Genomic DNA, 19,099 nt, shown 5'->3' with positions numbered 1-19,099 from the left:
CAAACCAAAAATAGTTATGAGTTAAAATTAAATTAATCCCCTCAATAATAAAATCGATTTGTTCTTTTTGAAGATCATTTCCTAAAGTCAGTAAATTTCTTGCAGCCTCGCATCCTTTTTCATGTTCAATAATGGTGTAAAGGCTGCTGACATCACAAGTTACTAAAATGTAATCTGGATGCCACTGTACCTTATCCAGTGACCGTAACATATCTCCTGTGTCTTTTAGGTAAGATTGCTGTTTGGTTACTATAGGCTGTAATAAAATGTCAATGTACTCGGAGAGTCTGGAGGTAATAGAGTTAATACCTGATACTATAGGTCTGCCTGGTGGGTTTTTAGTATCTTTATGTATTTTTGGCAATAAGTAGAAGATTGGAATCATTGGATTATCTATTAATATATAGTTATATTCCTTCTTCGTAAGTATACCCAAAAGCAGACCTTTATCCAATAATTTTGTAAGTTCTCCTTTAAATTTACTTGTGGGATCCATACTTAGTTTTTGATATATCTTTGTATCTTCTAATTGTCTCATTGCCTCTTCTATATATTTTTCTCTCTTTAAAATAACGATCCCTCCTCCTTTATCAGCTGGTTTTATTACTATAGAGTCATCATTACTCAAATCTTTAATAGCTTTTTTCTCCCCAATAGTTAAATTAGAGGTATATTTGTGTTTCTTCTCCAATTTTTCTATATCTAACATCACTTTATCCAAAAAAACCTCCATCCCTGGGGATTTCTGTGTTTTAGGATAAAAATTGGATTTGGTCTTCAAATGGGTATGTTTAAAATTTGATTCATATGTGTCTTGTATGTTATCTGCAGGAAACTTTAAAAAGTGTTTTTTTAGACATAAACTTCGAATATATTTATTAATATCAACAAAAATATCAAACTGATCTAATTTAGTTGTTGGAGCAAACTTGAGGCCTTTATTTAATACATTTATATGATCATTAGTAAGTATTTTATTGCTTAAATTAAAAATCCCTGTTGTTTCTACCTTTGGTTTATTCTTTTCGGGAATCTTAATTCCTCTTCCCCTTTTTCCCCTTCTTCTGTAAACCTGTGTCTTTTGTTGGGGATAGGGGGAGTATTTCTCCAGCTCCAGCTGTGTATGATGACTTTTTTAGTGTACTGATTACTCTCAGTCCCATCCCATAAGATTCTATCCTATTTTATCTGCCGAACACTGATGTTCTCTTTATGCTGTACACATCGATGCAGAAGAGTTAAAATTCTGTATATCTTATTTATTTCTATAAAATGGCCACCAAAATCCTCAGCACCAGGCCCGTGATGCTCTTAATCCGGCCCTGATCAACTCAGTGTGCGTCAACCAGCTTAAATCCAGCGTGTACCCACAGTGTGGCTAAAAAGCCATATTTTCTCTCAGTTCTGATTAAGTGGCCCACTGCAGAAAAAACTTGGACACCCCTGCATATGGTGTTAGAATGAGTGAGTAAGTGTATGGTGTTAGAGAAAGTGGGTATAAATGTATGGTGTGATGGTGCATGCATGCATGGTTTGAATGCATGTGTTAGTAGATAGTGCTAGTGTGTCTGAGTGTTAGTATATGGTGTTACAGAGCATGTGTAAGTATCTGTTTCATCACTACGTTACCAAGGAGTACACATACCACAGAATTTCTTCACCCTGATACATTTAGCATAGGGTTGAGCCACAAGACAAGGTGACAGGGATGATTCCAATATTGTGGAGGCTCAGGTATAGGCAGATAAACAAAAGGTTATAGGTACAGGGGAGTAATAGATAGCAAAGCACTAGTAGGAGGTGCCAGACACCTGTATAAGTGATGCCACAGGTAGATGCCCAGTGCAGATATCACAGGATGCCAGGTCAGAAATGCAGGGTTAGCCAATGTCGGGTTTGGTACTCTAAATGGGCAGTTAAGACAAAGCCAAGGTCAGTACACAGAGCAGGTAAACGAGGCACCCATTGGGGTCAGGTAGCACAATGCTATGTGAACCTGTCATAATAACACAGCATGATAGCATGTGTGTGTGTGTTAATCTGTGTGTGTCAAATACCAGGTTGGGGAAGTGAAGGAAAAAATATGGGTCTTCCAGAACCCTTTCAAGTGGTAGCAGAAATGCACCCCCTTCTTCCCATACATAGTGGGTAATGGGTAATGAAATAACCTAGTAGGGGTATAGAGTTCAGTAGGATTGGGGTTAAAATGTAAACAAAAAAAAGTGATCTATGTGTGGAAGAATACTGGTATTCTACATATGAGTCATATGTTGTTGACTTTGGGTCCTTACAGCTACCACCGGGTAGAAATGGTTAAGAATAAATTAGTAACTGTCTTTGTGTGAGTTTCGCGTAGTAAAACAGGAACACATGATCTCAGACAGAACTCATGATTTAACCTGATTATGCTTCAGTAAAGGATATGCAAAATACGCCCGTATAATCATAATAACTGCTCAATGTTGGGAATGTTTGCTATGGCTCAGCCCCTTTCTAGGTGGGTATAAATATATGTGCCTGTACGCAATAAAATCAGAGATCTTATTATACATACACTCCTGACTGATTTCTCTCGAGCCGCTCGAGTTCTATTTAATTTGGAACCCCAAGGTATAGAAGTACTTGGAAGTTCTCCGACATATGTTATGCCGAGACTCATATTTTGCCAGTTTATAGAGGTAAGTCTAGGGGTCTTCTGAGGTCAGGATATATTTGGCCCCTTCGCATAAGTAGGCAAGGATATAATATCAAACCTGCCCACATAACATCACCCCACTACTTATTGCGTATCTATATAGATAAAATAAGGTCACAGAGGCCTAGCAACATCTCTGGTTTGCTAAAGCCAATTAGCCCCCAGGCCCCTTCCCTCTGTAATGTACAAATTCGCTTTAAACAATATACACTAACACACCAACACATTCTGACACCATACACTAACACACACACTTACTCTAACACCATACACTAAACCTCCCCAACCCACACACACTCAAACTCTGAGGGAATTGGTTAGAGGTGCTCCTTGATGCTATGCAACCACCCCACCAGCTTCAGGACAACCCTGACGACTTAACCCTTCTCTATTAAATATAACTTGTGACGTTAGCCAATGAGTCATATTTATTTGTTATTACAAATAATTTACATTTAGTTCCTGATACCTGACTCCCTTAACTTCGAAGGAGAGGAATTGGGGGGAGGGGGGAGTGCAACCTCCCCCGGGTTAGCCCCCCCATATTAACTTTTTTTACAAAAGATCATGGCATTTGTTAGATCTTTGTTAGATCAGGTTTGATCAACTGTTTTTATCGTTAGATCTACTCTAAAATAGGCAATATTAACAATCTTTTTCAGGGGGGCTAACCTGTAGCCAGCCCCCCCTCAACAAAAATTTCAACAAAATTTTACTGATTATGATAGCTCTACGTTAGATCAGGTTTGATCAGACAAAATTTTTGTTAGAGCTAGTCTAATTACTGAGATATTGCATATTTAATGAGGGGGGGCTGGCCCCCCCTCAACTGAAATTTGGATTTTTTTAATGGATCTTGGTAGATATTCGTTAGATCAGGTTAGATCAACTGTTTTTTTCGTTAGATCTACCACGCAGGAGGCGGTATTCACAATCCTATTTTGTGTGCGGGGGATGGGTACACATACGGTCTGGCCCCCCTCAACTGAAATTTGGATTTTTTTTTAATGGATCTTGGTAGATATTCGTTAGATCAGGTTAGATCAACAGTTTTTTTCATTAGATCTACCACGCAGGAGGCGGTATACACAATCCTATTTTGTGTGCGGGGGATGGGTATACATACGGTCTGGCCCCCCTCAACTGAAATTTTGATTTTTTTTTTTATGGATCTTGGTAGATATTCGTTAGATCAGGTTAGATCAACTGTTTTTTTTTCATTCGTGCATGATGAAGCATTACAGAGGAGACAAAACTTAACTTTTATTACTGCACAAGAAGAAGCGCTTGCATACGAGGCTGCATATTTACACTCCAAAGAGACAAAATCCTCCAGCAAAGATTTTTTTTGTATTTAAGTTTATTATACAAAACTGGTTATGATAAAACAGACATCAACCTGTTTTAGCAGGAATACATAGATCAGTAATATTAGCACAGATAGACGATAAGCAGTACTGCGACGCAGCGCAGGGCAATACACGTAACAGTACGACTTCAGTTTACGGAAAGCTCAGTGGAAGCAGTGTACAATTACATTCCCAGACATGGCACATATGGTTAGCACTTTAGTGGAACGTAACCTGGTAAAATGGGGGGAAAGGGGGCCGAGGAGAATGGGGCTAGTCTTCAGCCTCTAGACTGTCCTTGAGAGAGTAGTCTCTCAGCAGGCTGTGGATAAGCCTGCGGCAGTCACGGGCTGTGACCTGCTCCCTCCTCAGCACCAGGCGGTTCCTGGCAAACCATAAAGCGTCCTTTACGCAGCACATGAGGCGCCAAGCATCCTCAATGGCGCTCTCCGTGTGTGTCCCTGGGAAAAGTCCGTAAAGTACCGAATGGTAGGACAGGTACTTTCTCTCGATAGAGTCCTTGAGATCCAGCTCCAGGGCTCTGAACAAGGCCTGTGCAAACGGGCACTGCCAGAACAAGTGGAGGGAAGTCTCCTCCTCCACAATGCACTGTGGGCAGTGTCTATATCTGCACAGCCCCCTGGCATGCATAAATGTCCTTAGGGGGAGGCCTCCCTGAATGGCCATCCATGCAATGTCTTTATGCCTGTTGGTTAGCCTGCTCGACGACACGTTAGCCCAGACAGTCTTGGCTGTGGCGTCGGGGAGCCCTGGGATGTTCTCGATAGTGTCTTTGGCTCTGATGAGCTTGTGGATCACACGGGGTAACCACAAGTCTGGTTTAACTCCCTCCAGTTGGTGCTCCGAGTAGAACCAGGGCATGGTCCAATTGTAAGGGACGGAGCTGTCCCACTTTTCCCACTTGAGCTGCCTCCACAGGGGCAGCAGGAAGAAGCGAGACATGGAGTTTCCAGCAGAGCCTTTCACTACGTCTCTGAGAGTCCTGCGCACGCAGTTGCACACAAAGAAGGTCCTCAGCATGGTAGGGATGTCAGGCACTCCTTTGCCTCCCTTGCCGGGTTCCTTGTACATCACTGCGCGCTTTACTCTGTCCATTTTGGAGCCCCAGATGAAGTGGAAAACCGCTCGGTTGATGGCTCGGTGGATGGTGACCAGCAGGAGCCACGCCTGAGCCACGTACTGCAGCATGGGAAGAATCTCGTTGCGCAGCACCAGCACTTTCCCTTCGATGGTAAGGTCTCTGAGGCTCCACAGCCCAAATTTCTGCTTTACCTTGTTGAGTCTCTCCTCCCAGCTTTTCAGGGCCGCGCCGTCTCTGCCGAACCAGACTCCCAGGATCTTTAGGAAGTCGGTTTTGACGGGAAACGGGATCGGCTCAGAAGTCAGGTCCCACTGCCCGAACAGCATGGTCTCCGACTTCCCGCAGTTGACCTTTGCGTCTGAAGCTCGGCTGAAAATGGATGTTAAATCAAAGGATTTTTCACCACACACTAATGCCACAGCTCCATTTAAAGGGACTTGTTATAGTTGCGGCGGAAAACACAGACGTAATACATGTAATTTCCGAAATGCAGTTTGCCACAAATGTAAACGTACAGGTCATATACAGAGAGTTTGCCAAAGTAAAGCCAGCGGGACACAAAACCAATATAATGCAAGAAAAAATGCAAGTACAATGCCAACCGCAGCGCACTCTGTTAATATGCCACATGCTGTTTGGGGTAGTGAAATGACTACAGGTGTTTACTCAAATGACTATGTAAATACAGTGGAAAATACCTGTGGATGATGAGGCTGCTGATGCACAAACAGTCATAACACACAAAGGAGCTTTCCGAGCAAAACGTTTGCAGTTTGGAGTTTCCATTGCTCCTGGCATATTTCAGAAATTAATGGAGGACCTCTTATCTGGACTTCCGGGTGTAATACCTTATTTTGATGACGTTCTTATTGGAGCAGATTGTCTACAGTCATTGGCTGCACAGCTACAACTTGTTTTGAAACGTTTCCTTGACGCTGGTCTAAAACTTAAAAAAGAAAAGTGTGTTTTTGGTGTAAGCAGTGTGGATTTCCTTGGTTATAGAATCGACGCACATGGCATTCATCCAACTGATTCTAAGGTTGAAGCTATCCATAGAGCTCCAATTCCAACCAACAAACAAGAACTGCAAGCATTCCTAGGGTTGCTTAATTTTTACCATTCTTTCCTGCCTGACAAAGCCACCGTTGCTGAACCTCTGCATCGTCTACTGGATAAAGACGCTCCATGGAGGTGGACTGACGTTCATACTAAAGCGTTCAATGCTGCAAAGAAGCTGTTGTCTTCTGACAGTGTCCTTGTACACTATGATTTAGAGAAACCACTTAACCTTACCTGCGATGCGTCTCCTTACGGCATTGGAGCTGATTTGAGTCACACTTTGAGAAATGGTGTTGAGGCTCCTATTGCATTTTATTCACGGACCTTATCTACAACAGAGAGGAATTATGCCCAAATTGACAAGGAGGCGTTAGCTATTGTATCCGGGGTAAAAAAGTTTTATGACTATTTGTATGGGCGGAGGTTTATTATTGTAACAGATCATAAGCCTTTACTGGGGCTGTTCACCAGCAATACTCCCACTCCTCAAATTATTTCCCCGCTCATGCTTAGGTGGTCCCTTATGTTGAATGCTTATGATTGTGAGTTCAAGTATCGTCCTGGTAAGGATATCACAACTGCTGATGGGTTAAGCCGGTTACCTTTGCCTTCTCCTGATTTCCTTGTTCCTCCTATGTCCGAGGTTCTCATGTTGGAATCTGTTTCAAACCCTCCTTTACATGCAAATGATATTGCTCGTATGTCGGCCAAGGATCCATTGCTCTCTCGTGTGCTCAACTGGGTTTGGAGGGGGTGGCCAAAAGCAAAAGTTGAAGACAAGTTCAAGCCATTTGTTGTACGCCAACATGAACTATCTGCCTATAAAGGTTGTCTTTTATGGGGGAACAGAGTGGTAATTCCAAATGCAGGACAAGCTAAAGTTTTACATGCCCTCCATGAGGGACATCCTGGAATAGTTTGCATGAAAGCTTTAGCCAGAAGTTATGTTTGGTGGCCTAAAATGGATGAAGTTATTGAGAAGTGGGTAAAGAACTGTGCACCATGTCAATCCACATGTCATGCTCCAGCTAAAGCCCCGGTACAACCATGGGAAGAGACCAGGTCACCTTGGTCCCGTTTACATATAGATTTTGCTGGCCCTTTTCATGTACAAATGTTTTTTTTTAGTTGTTGACTCCTTTTCGAAATGGTTAGAAGTTGTTCCGGTTACATCTGCTGCCTCGGTCACTGTCATAAAGATTCTAACGAGTCTGTTTACTACACATGGGTTGCCGGATACAATTGTGTCTGATAATGGCACACAATTTACCTCATCAGAATTCAAAATCTTTATGGAAAGTAATCTTATTCGACATGTCACAATTGCACCATTTCATCCATCCTCAAATGGTCAAGCTGAGCGTATGGTTCAGACCACAAAAGACTCACTCAAGAGAATTATTGCAAAACATGTGACACCATGCTCAAGCGCCGGTAGGAGTCCAGCAGAGCTCCTCATGAACCGCCGTCTAAAATCTTGTCTGGATCGTTTACATCCTGATTTGATGGCTGAGCTGCAAGAGAAGCAAGAATTGCAATTCAATGAGCGCTATAATGTTTCTACTGTGAGAGTATTTGTACCTGACAGTGCTGTTTATGTGAGGAACTATGCTTCTGGGCCTAGATGGATACCTGCACAAGTACTTGTGGCCACAGGACCTTTGTCATACAAAGTACAGACTGCTGATGGTAGAATATTACGAAGGCACATAGATCAGATCCGGGAACGAAGAAACGAGATTGTGCCTGCTGCGGGTCCCAGTCACACTGGGTCTCCTGTGATGCCAGATGTTGGTGAACCACTAGAAGATACAGGTGTCAGTTCTCCAGGAGTTGTTGTTGCAGAGCCAGTTCCTTGTAGTCCACAGGACAGAGCACAGGACGACGGCCAAGCTGATGGTCCAGGCGAACCTGCTCCAACCTTGGGGCGGCCAAGGAGTAATATCCACCCTCCCAATTATCTGAAAAACTTTGAGGTCTAGGGGGGAGGAGTGTTATGTATCGGGGTACTATGTAGTCTGTTTTGCCAGTAGATGGCAGCATAATGGAAATGTGCACTTGTTCTGTTGCGTTAGGTCTCTTGTGTATATATCTTAATGTGTTGCATGTGGTTAATGAAGTAAAGAAAAGACGTTATGTTCCACAGCTTGTCTGTGTTTGTGAGCAACATCTACATAACATTCAAATACACAAAAATAACATTTGTCTATTTTTTCATTCTGTCTCCTCTGTAAAGGTGCTGCTAAAGAATGATTCCCATTGATCCTGCCACAGTACTTTATTTCTTCGTTACGTGTGTGTTTTTCCTGTATTTTTCCTTCGATTGGAGTAGAAGTGTTGATCGGAATTTACCTCCAGGACCAAAGCCTTTGCCACTTATTGGGAATTTGCACCTTGTGGACCTATGGCAACCTTATGATTCACTTAAACAGGTAATGTTAAACTAACAAAAATCATGATATATTAAAATCATGTTGACATACATGATAACACTCAATGTTCATTGATCTGGAGACTTCTGCTTTCCTCTTCGTCTAAAAGTATTATAGCAGGCCATGAAGTGAAGTTTGTTGGATCTATACCAAGGGGAATGAGATAGGAGGTTTAGGTAAAAAGACAAGCGTAATTTGGTGCTTTTGGGTACAAATGGTTAACTCATTAAATATCTAGGTATTGTTAAACAATACAGAACAACTGACATTATTGCTTAGTATATTGGGAGTATTAGACAAAAGAAAATATTCTCACAAATTTGGGGGTTTGTGGCTAAAAAACTCAAAAGTCAAAATAAAGGTCTATTTTTTTCCAAGTTGAAGATATTGTGCTAAATGTAGCGCCCTGTTGACTTGGCATGACCCAGTCTATTCATGTTTAGGATTTATGTTTTTTTTTTATTAGTTATGTAGCAAATAAGATATATGTATATTGGGTTTTTTTGCAGTTCTCAAAGAAGTATGGATCCATATTCACTATTTATTCAGGAACAAAGAGGTCAGTGGTGCTGTGTGGTTACGAGACCGTGAAAGACGCTCTCGTTAATCACGCGGAGGCATTTTCTGGAAGAGCCCGTATGCAGATCTTACAGGATTACTCGCAAGGGTATGGTAAGTAAAATAAATAGTACAAATCCTAAAACCGAGAGAAATAATAATTAGTCCTATGGGTGATGCAAACAGGTCCAAATGCCACAAAACATATTACATGAAGGGGAGGGAAGTCAACACACAAAACACGCTGGAGCTTCCAGTTAATGCAACTTGAAGACAGCAAGCAATTTCTTTGCCTGAGAGTTACAAATGCCGGATGGCTCAAGCATCATTAAAAGGAAAGAATGGTAAAATCATCTTACGGCCCAGTAATAAAGCGGCACACGGCAATTATGTCAGAGAATACGCTCGCTATCTAGTAAGTTTTAGGTAAAGCCCCTAAATGTTTAAATCAGAACAGACCAACAACCCTTTGCTCCCCTGCTAGCCAGCTGTGAAAATAGAATTTCCCTTGTTTAAATTCCATGGTTTTTTTATATACCTCCCAGGTGTTTCTTTTTCCGATGATGAGAACTGGAAAGTAATGAGAAGATTTATCCTCTCAACACTACGAGATTTTGGAATGGGAAAGACAATCATAGAAAATAAAATTAACGAAGAATGCGATTGCTTGGTGGAAAAATTACATTCTTACAAAGGTTAGAGCTGGCTTGTACTAATGCATTTGGGTTTGTTTATGTCAGGAAACTGGGTCCATACAGACGACTGTAAAGACCCAGAGCGCCCAAGGATGGAGTTCAGGAGGTATTGCGCAGTAGTGGAGTTTTACAGGGCCTGGTGCAGGGCGACCACACTCACCCGGGTGTTGAGCACCTAGGGTTGTGCAGCTACATACCAGCGCCCTGATATAGCGGCGGATGTAGTCCAGAACAGAGAAGAACCAAACTTGGCTGGATGTGGAAATCCTAACTAAACTTGGATCTGACAAAACGAACAGAACTTGGAGATATCCTGCAGGCACCCTGGAGCAGGCATGAAACATAGCACTGGAATCATGTGCAGGATGCTGCAGGCTGGGAGTATGGAAGCTAAGCAGAGTATCAACAGAAATGTAGCAAGCAAGGGGAACAGAGCAAGGAACAGGGAGACCAAGCAAGGAACATAACCAGACAAGACATACATGGTACAGAGCACAACAAAGGACAGGGAACAAGGCAAGGAACACAGGGGAAGGAGTGAGGAGCCGGAATCCCCGGACACTTCTGCTTTAAGCAAGGATAGGACATATTAACTGGGACATGGGGAGAGGAGAGAGGAACCGAAATCCTCAGATGATTCAGGGAAGGAGGGCAAAGGTACATAAGAGACAGACAAACATGAATACAGGAACTAGCCTAGGGCTATGAGATAACAATTGGAGATTCCGTCACATCTTATGGCCATAGAATGCTTAGCCCACCACTACGCCAAAGTACTCCAATGACGGTGGGTCCTAACGCTAAGCCCTGCATACGAAAGTACTGATAAACTAAACATTGAATCCGAACAAAGAACCGAGAAGGACAAACCTTTAGACTACAGACTGAGACAAACAGAACAAACCTTATAAAGAACCTTATAAAGGAAACAGGAGCTGAAGCAAAGAGCAAACTGGATTCAAGGAATCAGAGGTTCAGGACAGAGCAAATGGAAATCAGGAGTGGACCACAGCAAAACATGGGAACTGAGGCAAGGCAGGGTAAAACAGAGATATGCAGCTCCACAGCCTGGATGGACCCTGACAGTTTAGAGCTTTTCTATATTGGTATAAAGTAATGCATTTGTTTCAGAGAAGTAAAAGTAAAATCTGATTTCATTGATAGGTGATGAAGGTATCAAAAATTTAGAATTTGACGGCACATAAGAACCATTTGACCGATCTAGTCTGCCTGTTATATGATGCTGGTGGAACAATAACACTGTAAATAAAATGACTCATCTTCATACAAACGTCGGCTGTCAATGAGGTGCTTAATGCCAAGTCATATGTGTTGATTTTGTCGGGTATCATTAGTGCAGAGACTTTTTTATGTGGTGTGATTGAGCTCCTTTCCATTCTCAGACTCTTGGATTCTGGATAAAATAATAGACTTGTATATTTTGCAGTCACAGGCTGGCACGTTTTATCCGACCGTTGCTTCTGCCCCCACTGCATGGTCAACTTTGTTTCTCTTTCCAGGAGAGCCATTCGAAAACACCATGTTAATGAATTCTGCTATAGCCAATATCATCATATCCACTGTTATTGGTGAACGGTTTGACTATGACAACCCAAGAATTTTGAGAATCATATACTTAATAAATGAAATTTTAAGACTTTTTGCACATCCCATCACCCTGGTAAGAAGTTCTAGCCTCTTTTCACCTTGATAATTCCATGTTACTCTTGAAGTATACTCTACTAATTCTGATTCCAAACATAATCCTGATTCCAGTAATGCTTTTTGTCTACAAGGATGATTATCTACAGTTAAGTAGTCAAAAATAAACTACATTGAGGAATAACTTAATGTAGTTTTGATTTAATTTAGGCTTGAACAAACCCAAGCCCACTCACAGACTAATTCCCACAGAACAATGAGATTGAAAGGGATAGAATTTATAAATTATGGGGAAACAGCTTCTTGATCCAAGTGGAGATCTGGGGTCAAGAAGGAATTTTTTTTGTGCAAAATTGGAAAGAGCCACAACTGGGGTTTTTTTTGCCTTCTTTTGGATCAACAGCAAGAAATAAACAGATATGGGAAAGGCTGAACTTGATGGACGCAAGTCTTTTTTCAGCCTATGTAACTATGAAAGAGGTGATAATATGGTTCGAGAGCTGCAGATCAACGGCAGTTGGACAGCAGGTTGTAGGTTACCCCCTATGTTAATCTTCTGGGTTGTTATCCATTTGTATATATGACCATATGCTGTGGTGCCATTTGATCGGTTATGGGATGACCTTTGAATACAAGCGTGCTAGGGTTGTTTTACGTCCCCGAGAAGATCTGCAGTCTGAAATGTAAGGCCAAACAACACAACAACAAAAAAAAAGAAAAGAAAAAAGAAGAGTTTCCAAATGACTAGTCATTAAATAAATATGTTTCATTAAATTATTTGAAAAGGTTCTTTTAACTGAAATCTTCTAAAAACAAACCAACCTTCTTATTTACTTTGTAACTCAGCGATTATGTTATAGGTTAGGTTAAAACCTGAACTAATATTTGCTAATTTGATTTCTTTACCAAAGCTATATAACACCTTTCCATCTGTCATTCGCTGGTTTCCTGGGAGCCATAAAACGGTTTTGAAATACATGGAGGAGCTGAGGTTGTTTTTTAAGGAGATATTTATAAACCGCAAAAAGCAACTGGACATCAATGACCAGCAAAATGTGATAGATGCATTCCTCGCCAAACAACGAGCGGTGCGTGTCTATTCCATTTAAATTTGCATGCGTTACTGTGCTGTTTCAAACTCACCTTGTAGTAACACTGCCAAAACATATTGTGTGTTCTTCTTATATAGTCTATATTTTGCATATATACCATTCAAAAGATCACTTAGAAACGTCCTTCTTCTTGAGAGGACACAGAAAATGTGTCCATTAAAATACCATGAAATGCATGAGAAATCCAGCGCAGACGGGGTTAATGCTGTAATTGACTATTGTAGCTGAAAACGGCTAATTTTTTATGGAATCTCTTCATAGGCGCACAGAGGCCCTTTATCACTCCTATCACTCCTTTATCACTCCCATCACTCCTGTGTTCCAATGGCACGTTGTGTTTGCTGATCCAAGTTTAAAAAGCTAATTGATGGTTAGAAAACCCTTTTGTAATTATGTCACAGCCAGAAGTGTCCTTGTTTTCCATGAAATCAGCTGAGGGACCCCAACAGTAGCATGTATGGATCATGCACATAGAAAACACATAGAAAGCTTTAGCGCGCAGGTACACACTATAACGGTGTAGTCTTTAGCCATACCCTGTGATATATCGCCCACTGTCAGAACCAAAACATTTAAGTTTCCATATTCCATATTTTTCTTTACAGGAAAAGCCTAATCCTGAATTATATTTCCATGATCAAAATCTCAGAATACTTGTGACTGATGTATTTGCTGCCGGGATGGAGACGACCTCAACCACCCTCCGATGGGGCCTTCTGCTAATGATGAAGTACCCAGAAATTCAAAGTTAGATTACTGTGGCGCATTTAGAACTTTTTTAATTTTCCGTAGCACTCACCCCTGCAATGGTTTAGCCTCTGCCGAGTACCAAGATATGATGTCATACCCTGGTGCTCTGCTTCTCAAGGATGAACAACCGCATGCTGTGGGTGATAGGTTCACCCCAATGCTTCACGGTGCACCACAGAGCCAAATAACTCAACTGGGCGCCTGTCTGGACCTGCCACCTTGGACCTTGGTAGAATATGCCACTGAACACTTATATTTCTTAACAACTATACATAGGGATTTGCCCTTACCTCTGCATATAGGAGTTGGGTCAAGGCGGACGGTTATCTGGATGGGGCAGTTCTTGCTGCACCGTAGACTGTGGCTACCTTGAGCAGAAGGCATGGCTAGTACAGGAAACTGAGCAGTGCTGGATAGTTCCTAGATGCTATATTGATACAAATCCATTAGCCATAAAAAAACTATTGATTAGAATTCAAAATAGCAGTCAATGTCAATTATAATTCCGTTTTGACTTTTCCCCACGTTAATAGAGTTTTAGTATTTAAAAACTTCTCAATCGCTCCTAAATCCTGGACTGTTAGGTGTGCCTTGAGGAGAGGGTTGAGGAGCACTCTTAACACATAGCTGAGTTGTTGAGCTCAAATGTTTTATCTCAAATGTACCCACATGATCTTAGGCATAATTCAAACTTAAATCTAAAACTTACATCATACATAATGAAGGTTGGGGAATATTTATTTTAACAGTAATAATAATAATATTATTTGGTATGACTTTAATACCTCTGTTGTTTATAGAAAAGGTCCAAGATGAAATAGAAGAAGTGATTGGATCTGCCACACCTCAGGCAGAACACAGAAAGTTAATGCCGTATACCGACGCCGTTATTCATGAAATCCAAAGATTCAGTGACATTGTACCAATCGCCGTTCCACATGCAACTACTCAAGATGTTATATTTAGAGGATATTTTATTCCAAAGGCAAGTATCTGAGTTTATATAGCTGGATAGAAACAACAATCTAATCTATTTTACATTATCTATATATATATATATATATATATATATATATATCCATAGGATCACCCATCTTAACTCTCCAAAGGAGCCGCAAAGAGGTATAAAGGGGTACAGAGAATTCTTATAAAAGAATATGGAAATATCACATGAACAGGGTACAGAATTTCTTTACTCCATGAGGTTCATTTGTACTATAAACAGTCATGGCTTTTTCTTTTAATAGGGTACCGAAATCATCACATTTCTAACGTCTGTACTAAAGGATAAAGCTCACTTCGAGAAACCAGATGAGTTTTACCCCCAACATTTTCTAGACTCTGAAGGAAAATTTGTAAAGAAAGAGGCATTTATTCCTTTCTCATTAGGTATGATATTTGCTCTTAAATCATATCAAGAATATCTTACATAGTTTTGTTAAACTAACAATGATCAGAATGTTTGATTTATCTCCTGCAAGAAACTTGATACAGTTATTTCCAACATTGATACATATGACAGGGCAGAATTGGAGGGTTTCCATGGGCTATAGAATGCAATGCAGGCTGGCCTTAAAACAAATGTCCTTTGTGACCGAGGACAGCATACAATGCCCCCTATTCTAATGCCAGCATCCTGCCTCTGTACTGATATATACAGTGTACCAGTGCTTGATGCAGACTAGGTGGGTTGAATGGTTCTTACGTGCCATCTTATTCTATGTGAGATGTGAGCACTGTTATACTAATAGCATTTAAATGCCTGAACAGAAGTTCAGGCATTGGAAATCTGGGGTGTCACAGCTTAGATTGCAAGAAAAATTGGGCATTGCAGGAAACATTGGACAGTAGAGATACTGCTGAGGCCTCTAAAAATAAGAAACAAAGTATTTACATTTTTTTAAAAATGTGGAAAAAAATTTAAATAGGAAAAGAAAAACAAATCAAATAAAAAGGCAAATGTCCTCAAAGTAGAGCTCAGTGAAATGTGCTACTTTACACCCATTTTAAAAGATCACAGCGTTAGAACACAATAGAACTTTTTCTATTGTATAAAAAATCTTCTTAGATATTGTATATAAATCTCGTTCTTATTTTTAGGTCGAAGGAGTTGCATTGGTGAAAATTTAGCCAAAATGGAGCTTTTCCTGTTCATCATTAGGCTGCTGCAGAATTTCACATTCCAGCCTCCCCCGGGGGCTGAACTTGATATCACACCACTTATTGGCTCTACTACTCCTCCAAAACCACATTATATGTGTGCGGTGCCTCGCAAATAGTATAGTCGGAAACTGAGTTTTTTCTTCTTTGTAAACAGAATACGCATTTAGAACATGTCTACATTTATTTACATAATAAATATATATATTACGCCTATATGTTTAAATATTTTTTCAAATATTTATATATTTAACCCATTAAGGACATTGCATTGTGAGCCCGTACATGTACAGGCTACACCATCCTTATTTTTTTCTTATTTCATAGGCATTGCCTTTTTTAGATTTGAACAACTCAGATGTGGCCAATCTCACATGAAACACTGTTGTGGGACGGGCATATGCTAGAACTGGATAGAGAATGCTCCAACCATGTGTAAATTATGTATAAAGAGGGGGGTCAAGCATGATGTTATAAGGACCCAGCAGTAGTTGGAGTTCTTTTGAAGACACTTACTGTTCCCCTTTTGAAATGTGGTTTTGTAGACACATGTCTATTCTAGTAGGGGTGATCCCAATGAGGTGGCTCTCACAGGGCTTCTGAACACCGAAGGCTGGACCTGTTGGCGGCTGCTGTTTCCTGAAATTGAGGAGAGAGGTGTTGCTGTAAATGAACAGGCGCCTAAAAACCTCCTGCCGCTGCAAACAAGCGACATATCACTCGCTTACGTGCCAGGCGGCTGGCTCCAGTTCCTATTACAGAGGAGGACTGGAGACTAAGGTGCCATCAATGGTGTGTGGTGCAGGTCATGCGCTGACATGACTTCACCTTCAAGGGTGGAGAACGAAGGGACGGGTTCTAGAGGGCAAAATAATGAGGTTTTGCCTAAGTTGGCAAAAATCCTTGCATCAGCCTTGCGCCGTGTGCGCACCCATGCCCCTCATAAGCCCACCATACCTCCACCTCCTTTATCAGATATGTTTTGGGAATTAGGGGGTTAACGTGGTTACAAAATCAAATTAGTTTAAAAATGAAACAGAAAATCACAAAACATCTACCCACCCCTCTCCTTTCAAGTACCTAAGGTGGGCAGGGACACAGTCTTTGGCCTTTGGGTGGCAGGAGGGTGGACAGTAATAATAATTACTCTCCATATCTCGACACCCAAAGGGTGAAACCTGCAAAAAGAAAACAAGATGATTTAAATTAAACTTTTGACGCCATCCACTTTTGTCAGTCGACACCCTTAACTTCTCATTTTTGACTCATGGAACGGAGCATCCCAAACCTAATGTAAAAAAGTCATATTTTTTAAAAAAGAAAAAAGAAAACCTCAATCTACCTGACAGACCAAGTGTACCGCCTTGGTGTCACACACAGGGCCGCCATCAAGGGGGTACAACCAGTACTAGTGTACCGGACCCGACTAAGCAGGTCTAATTGGCTGAAAACAGGATCTATCATCTTTTCCTGCCTTGCCATTGGTGAACGAGGAGGAATATAGAACCATGAGTGTAACATACAGTAAGCATCTCTTTCCCTTTAAGGACTCTGGACAGGAACAGGAAGTGTGGGCTTAGTTTGCTGGGAGCTGGGACATGGAAGGAGGAATATGGTGATGTTAAGAAACAAAATAAAGAAAGTTGCTGTTAAAAGTCATCTCTGAGTGTCTGCAGTTTTTGACAATATTACAATTGGCGACGAGGAGAAGAATTGGAGACCTGCTGCACAGACACTATTCTGCTGCACACTGGTGAGCACAGCTAAGATGGCAGATTCCCTGCACATGTTCCCACAGTTTGATACAACTGATGTTAATAACCTGGCTCATAACTGGAAGAAATGGCTTACTAGATTTGACAACTTTCTGGATGCTATGGACATAAAAGATGATAAAAGAAAAAGAGCTTTATTACTACACTATGCTGGCACAGAGGTATATGACATATTCAGCACACTATCTGCTGCAGATACTGATACATACTGTGGCTGCTCCAAAGCCTTAACAGATTATTTCAACCCTAGACAGAACATCAGATATGAGAGATACAAATTTAGGATTACTAAGCAACTTCCAGAAGAATCCATGGACACATATGTCACACGCTTAAAAGACCTGGCCCAAGGATGTGCTTTTGCTGATGTTGATGATGAAATTATCACACAAGTAATTGTATCTTGCACATCATCTACTATACGCCGCAAAGCATTACAGCAAGACTATACTCTGCCTGACCTTCTTAAAATGGCTCGTGCCATAGAAATTGCAGATTATCAAGCAGCTTCAATAGAAAAGGAACCTGATTCACATGTGCATCAGATGCGACATAAAATTACACCTGACATCCGCACAAAAAGGAATAAAACATGTTACAGATGTGGGAAGAACTTTCCTCTTATAAATAAATGTCCAGCTTTAGGCCAAACATGCAGTAAATGTGGGAAGGAGAACCATTTTGCTGCTGTCTGCAAATCAACAAATACCAAGACTTCGTTCAGCTCAGCACCCAAAGCTAATGTGCAAATGTTGCATGAAGAGGCAGAGGAGATTTCCACCACGACGGGTGACTATGTTTTCATTACTTCCACTGGTAAATCTGCACAGTCTCCTAGTGTTACACTCACTTTATTCAGCACTGACATTGCATTTACTATTGACACTGGAGCATCAGTGAATATCTTAGACAGTGACACATATGAACTATTGAAATTGAAGCCTGTTCTGGAAAGTGTTCACACTAAAATCTTCCCATACGGTTCACAAATCCCACTACCTACCATGGGAAAATTTGATGCTGACATTAGTTACAAGGATAAAAGTCAGAGGACAAATTTTTACATCTTACAAGGATCTGGAGGCTGTCTTCTTAGTTACCATACCGCCATGAACCTGGGTCTCATCCAGATCGTTCATACGATAGTTGATCCCGATGACAAGGATGTACAACATATGCTAAATGAATTTTCTCCTTTGTTCAGTGGCCTTGGAAAATTGAAAGACTTTCAGGTACATCTTCATGTGGATGAGAACATTCGCCCAGTTGCACAAGCTCATCGGCGAATTCCATTTCATCTGAGACAAAAAGTAGAAGAAGAACTCCAAAGTTTAGAAGAGCAAGACATCATTGAATGTGTCACTGGTCCCACTCCATGGGTTTCTCCAATTGTGGTAGTTCCAAAACCAAAATTTCCTGACAAGGTGAGACTTTGTGTTGACATGCGCCTTCCAAACGTTGCCATTCAGCGGGAAAGACACATCTCTCCCACAATAAATGACATTATCCATCTGCTAAATGGCGCAACTGTATTTTCAAGGCTGGACCTTAATAAGGGTTACCATCAGCTGGAATTGAGCCCGGAATCCAGATACCTGACAACATTCTCTACACATTTAGGCCTCAGAAGATATAAACGGTTAACATTTGGGGTTTGTTCTGCTGCAGAAATCTTTCAAGATGCTATAAGGAATGTAATTCATCATATTCCCAATGTTTTCAACTACAGTGATGCATTCTAGTATTTGGT

General features: G+C 41.0%; 1 protein-coding gene across 1 annotated transcript; it reads left to right on the top strand.

The window, feature by feature from the left end:
* The first annotated feature begins 8,454 nt into the window (after positions 1-8,454).
* Positions 8,455-15,713, top strand: LOC128484159 (cytochrome P450 2K6-like). Its single transcript, XM_053460478.1, has 9 exons — positions 8,455-8,637; positions 9,147-9,309; positions 9,741-9,890; positions 11,411-11,571; positions 12,464-12,640; positions 13,270-13,411; positions 14,215-14,399; positions 14,662-14,803; positions 15,515-15,713. The coding sequence occupies exons 1-9, from the start codon at positions 8,455-8,457 to the stop codon at positions 15,691-15,693; spliced, it is 1,482 nt and encodes a 493-aa protein (XP_053316453.1). The 3' UTR covers positions 15,694-15,713.
* The last annotated feature ends 3,386 nt before the right edge of the window (positions 15,714-19,099 follow it).

Source organism: Spea bombifrons, chromosome 3, assembly GCF_027358695.1.
Source record: "Spea bombifrons isolate aSpeBom1 chromosome 3, aSpeBom1.2.pri, whole genome shotgun sequence".
In the NCBI taxonomy this organism is placed as follows: Eukaryota; Metazoa; Chordata; class Amphibia; order Anura; family Pelobatidae; genus Spea; species Spea bombifrons.
Note: the sequence above shows the minus strand (reverse complement) of the source record. Positions and strands in the feature narration are given on the sequence as shown.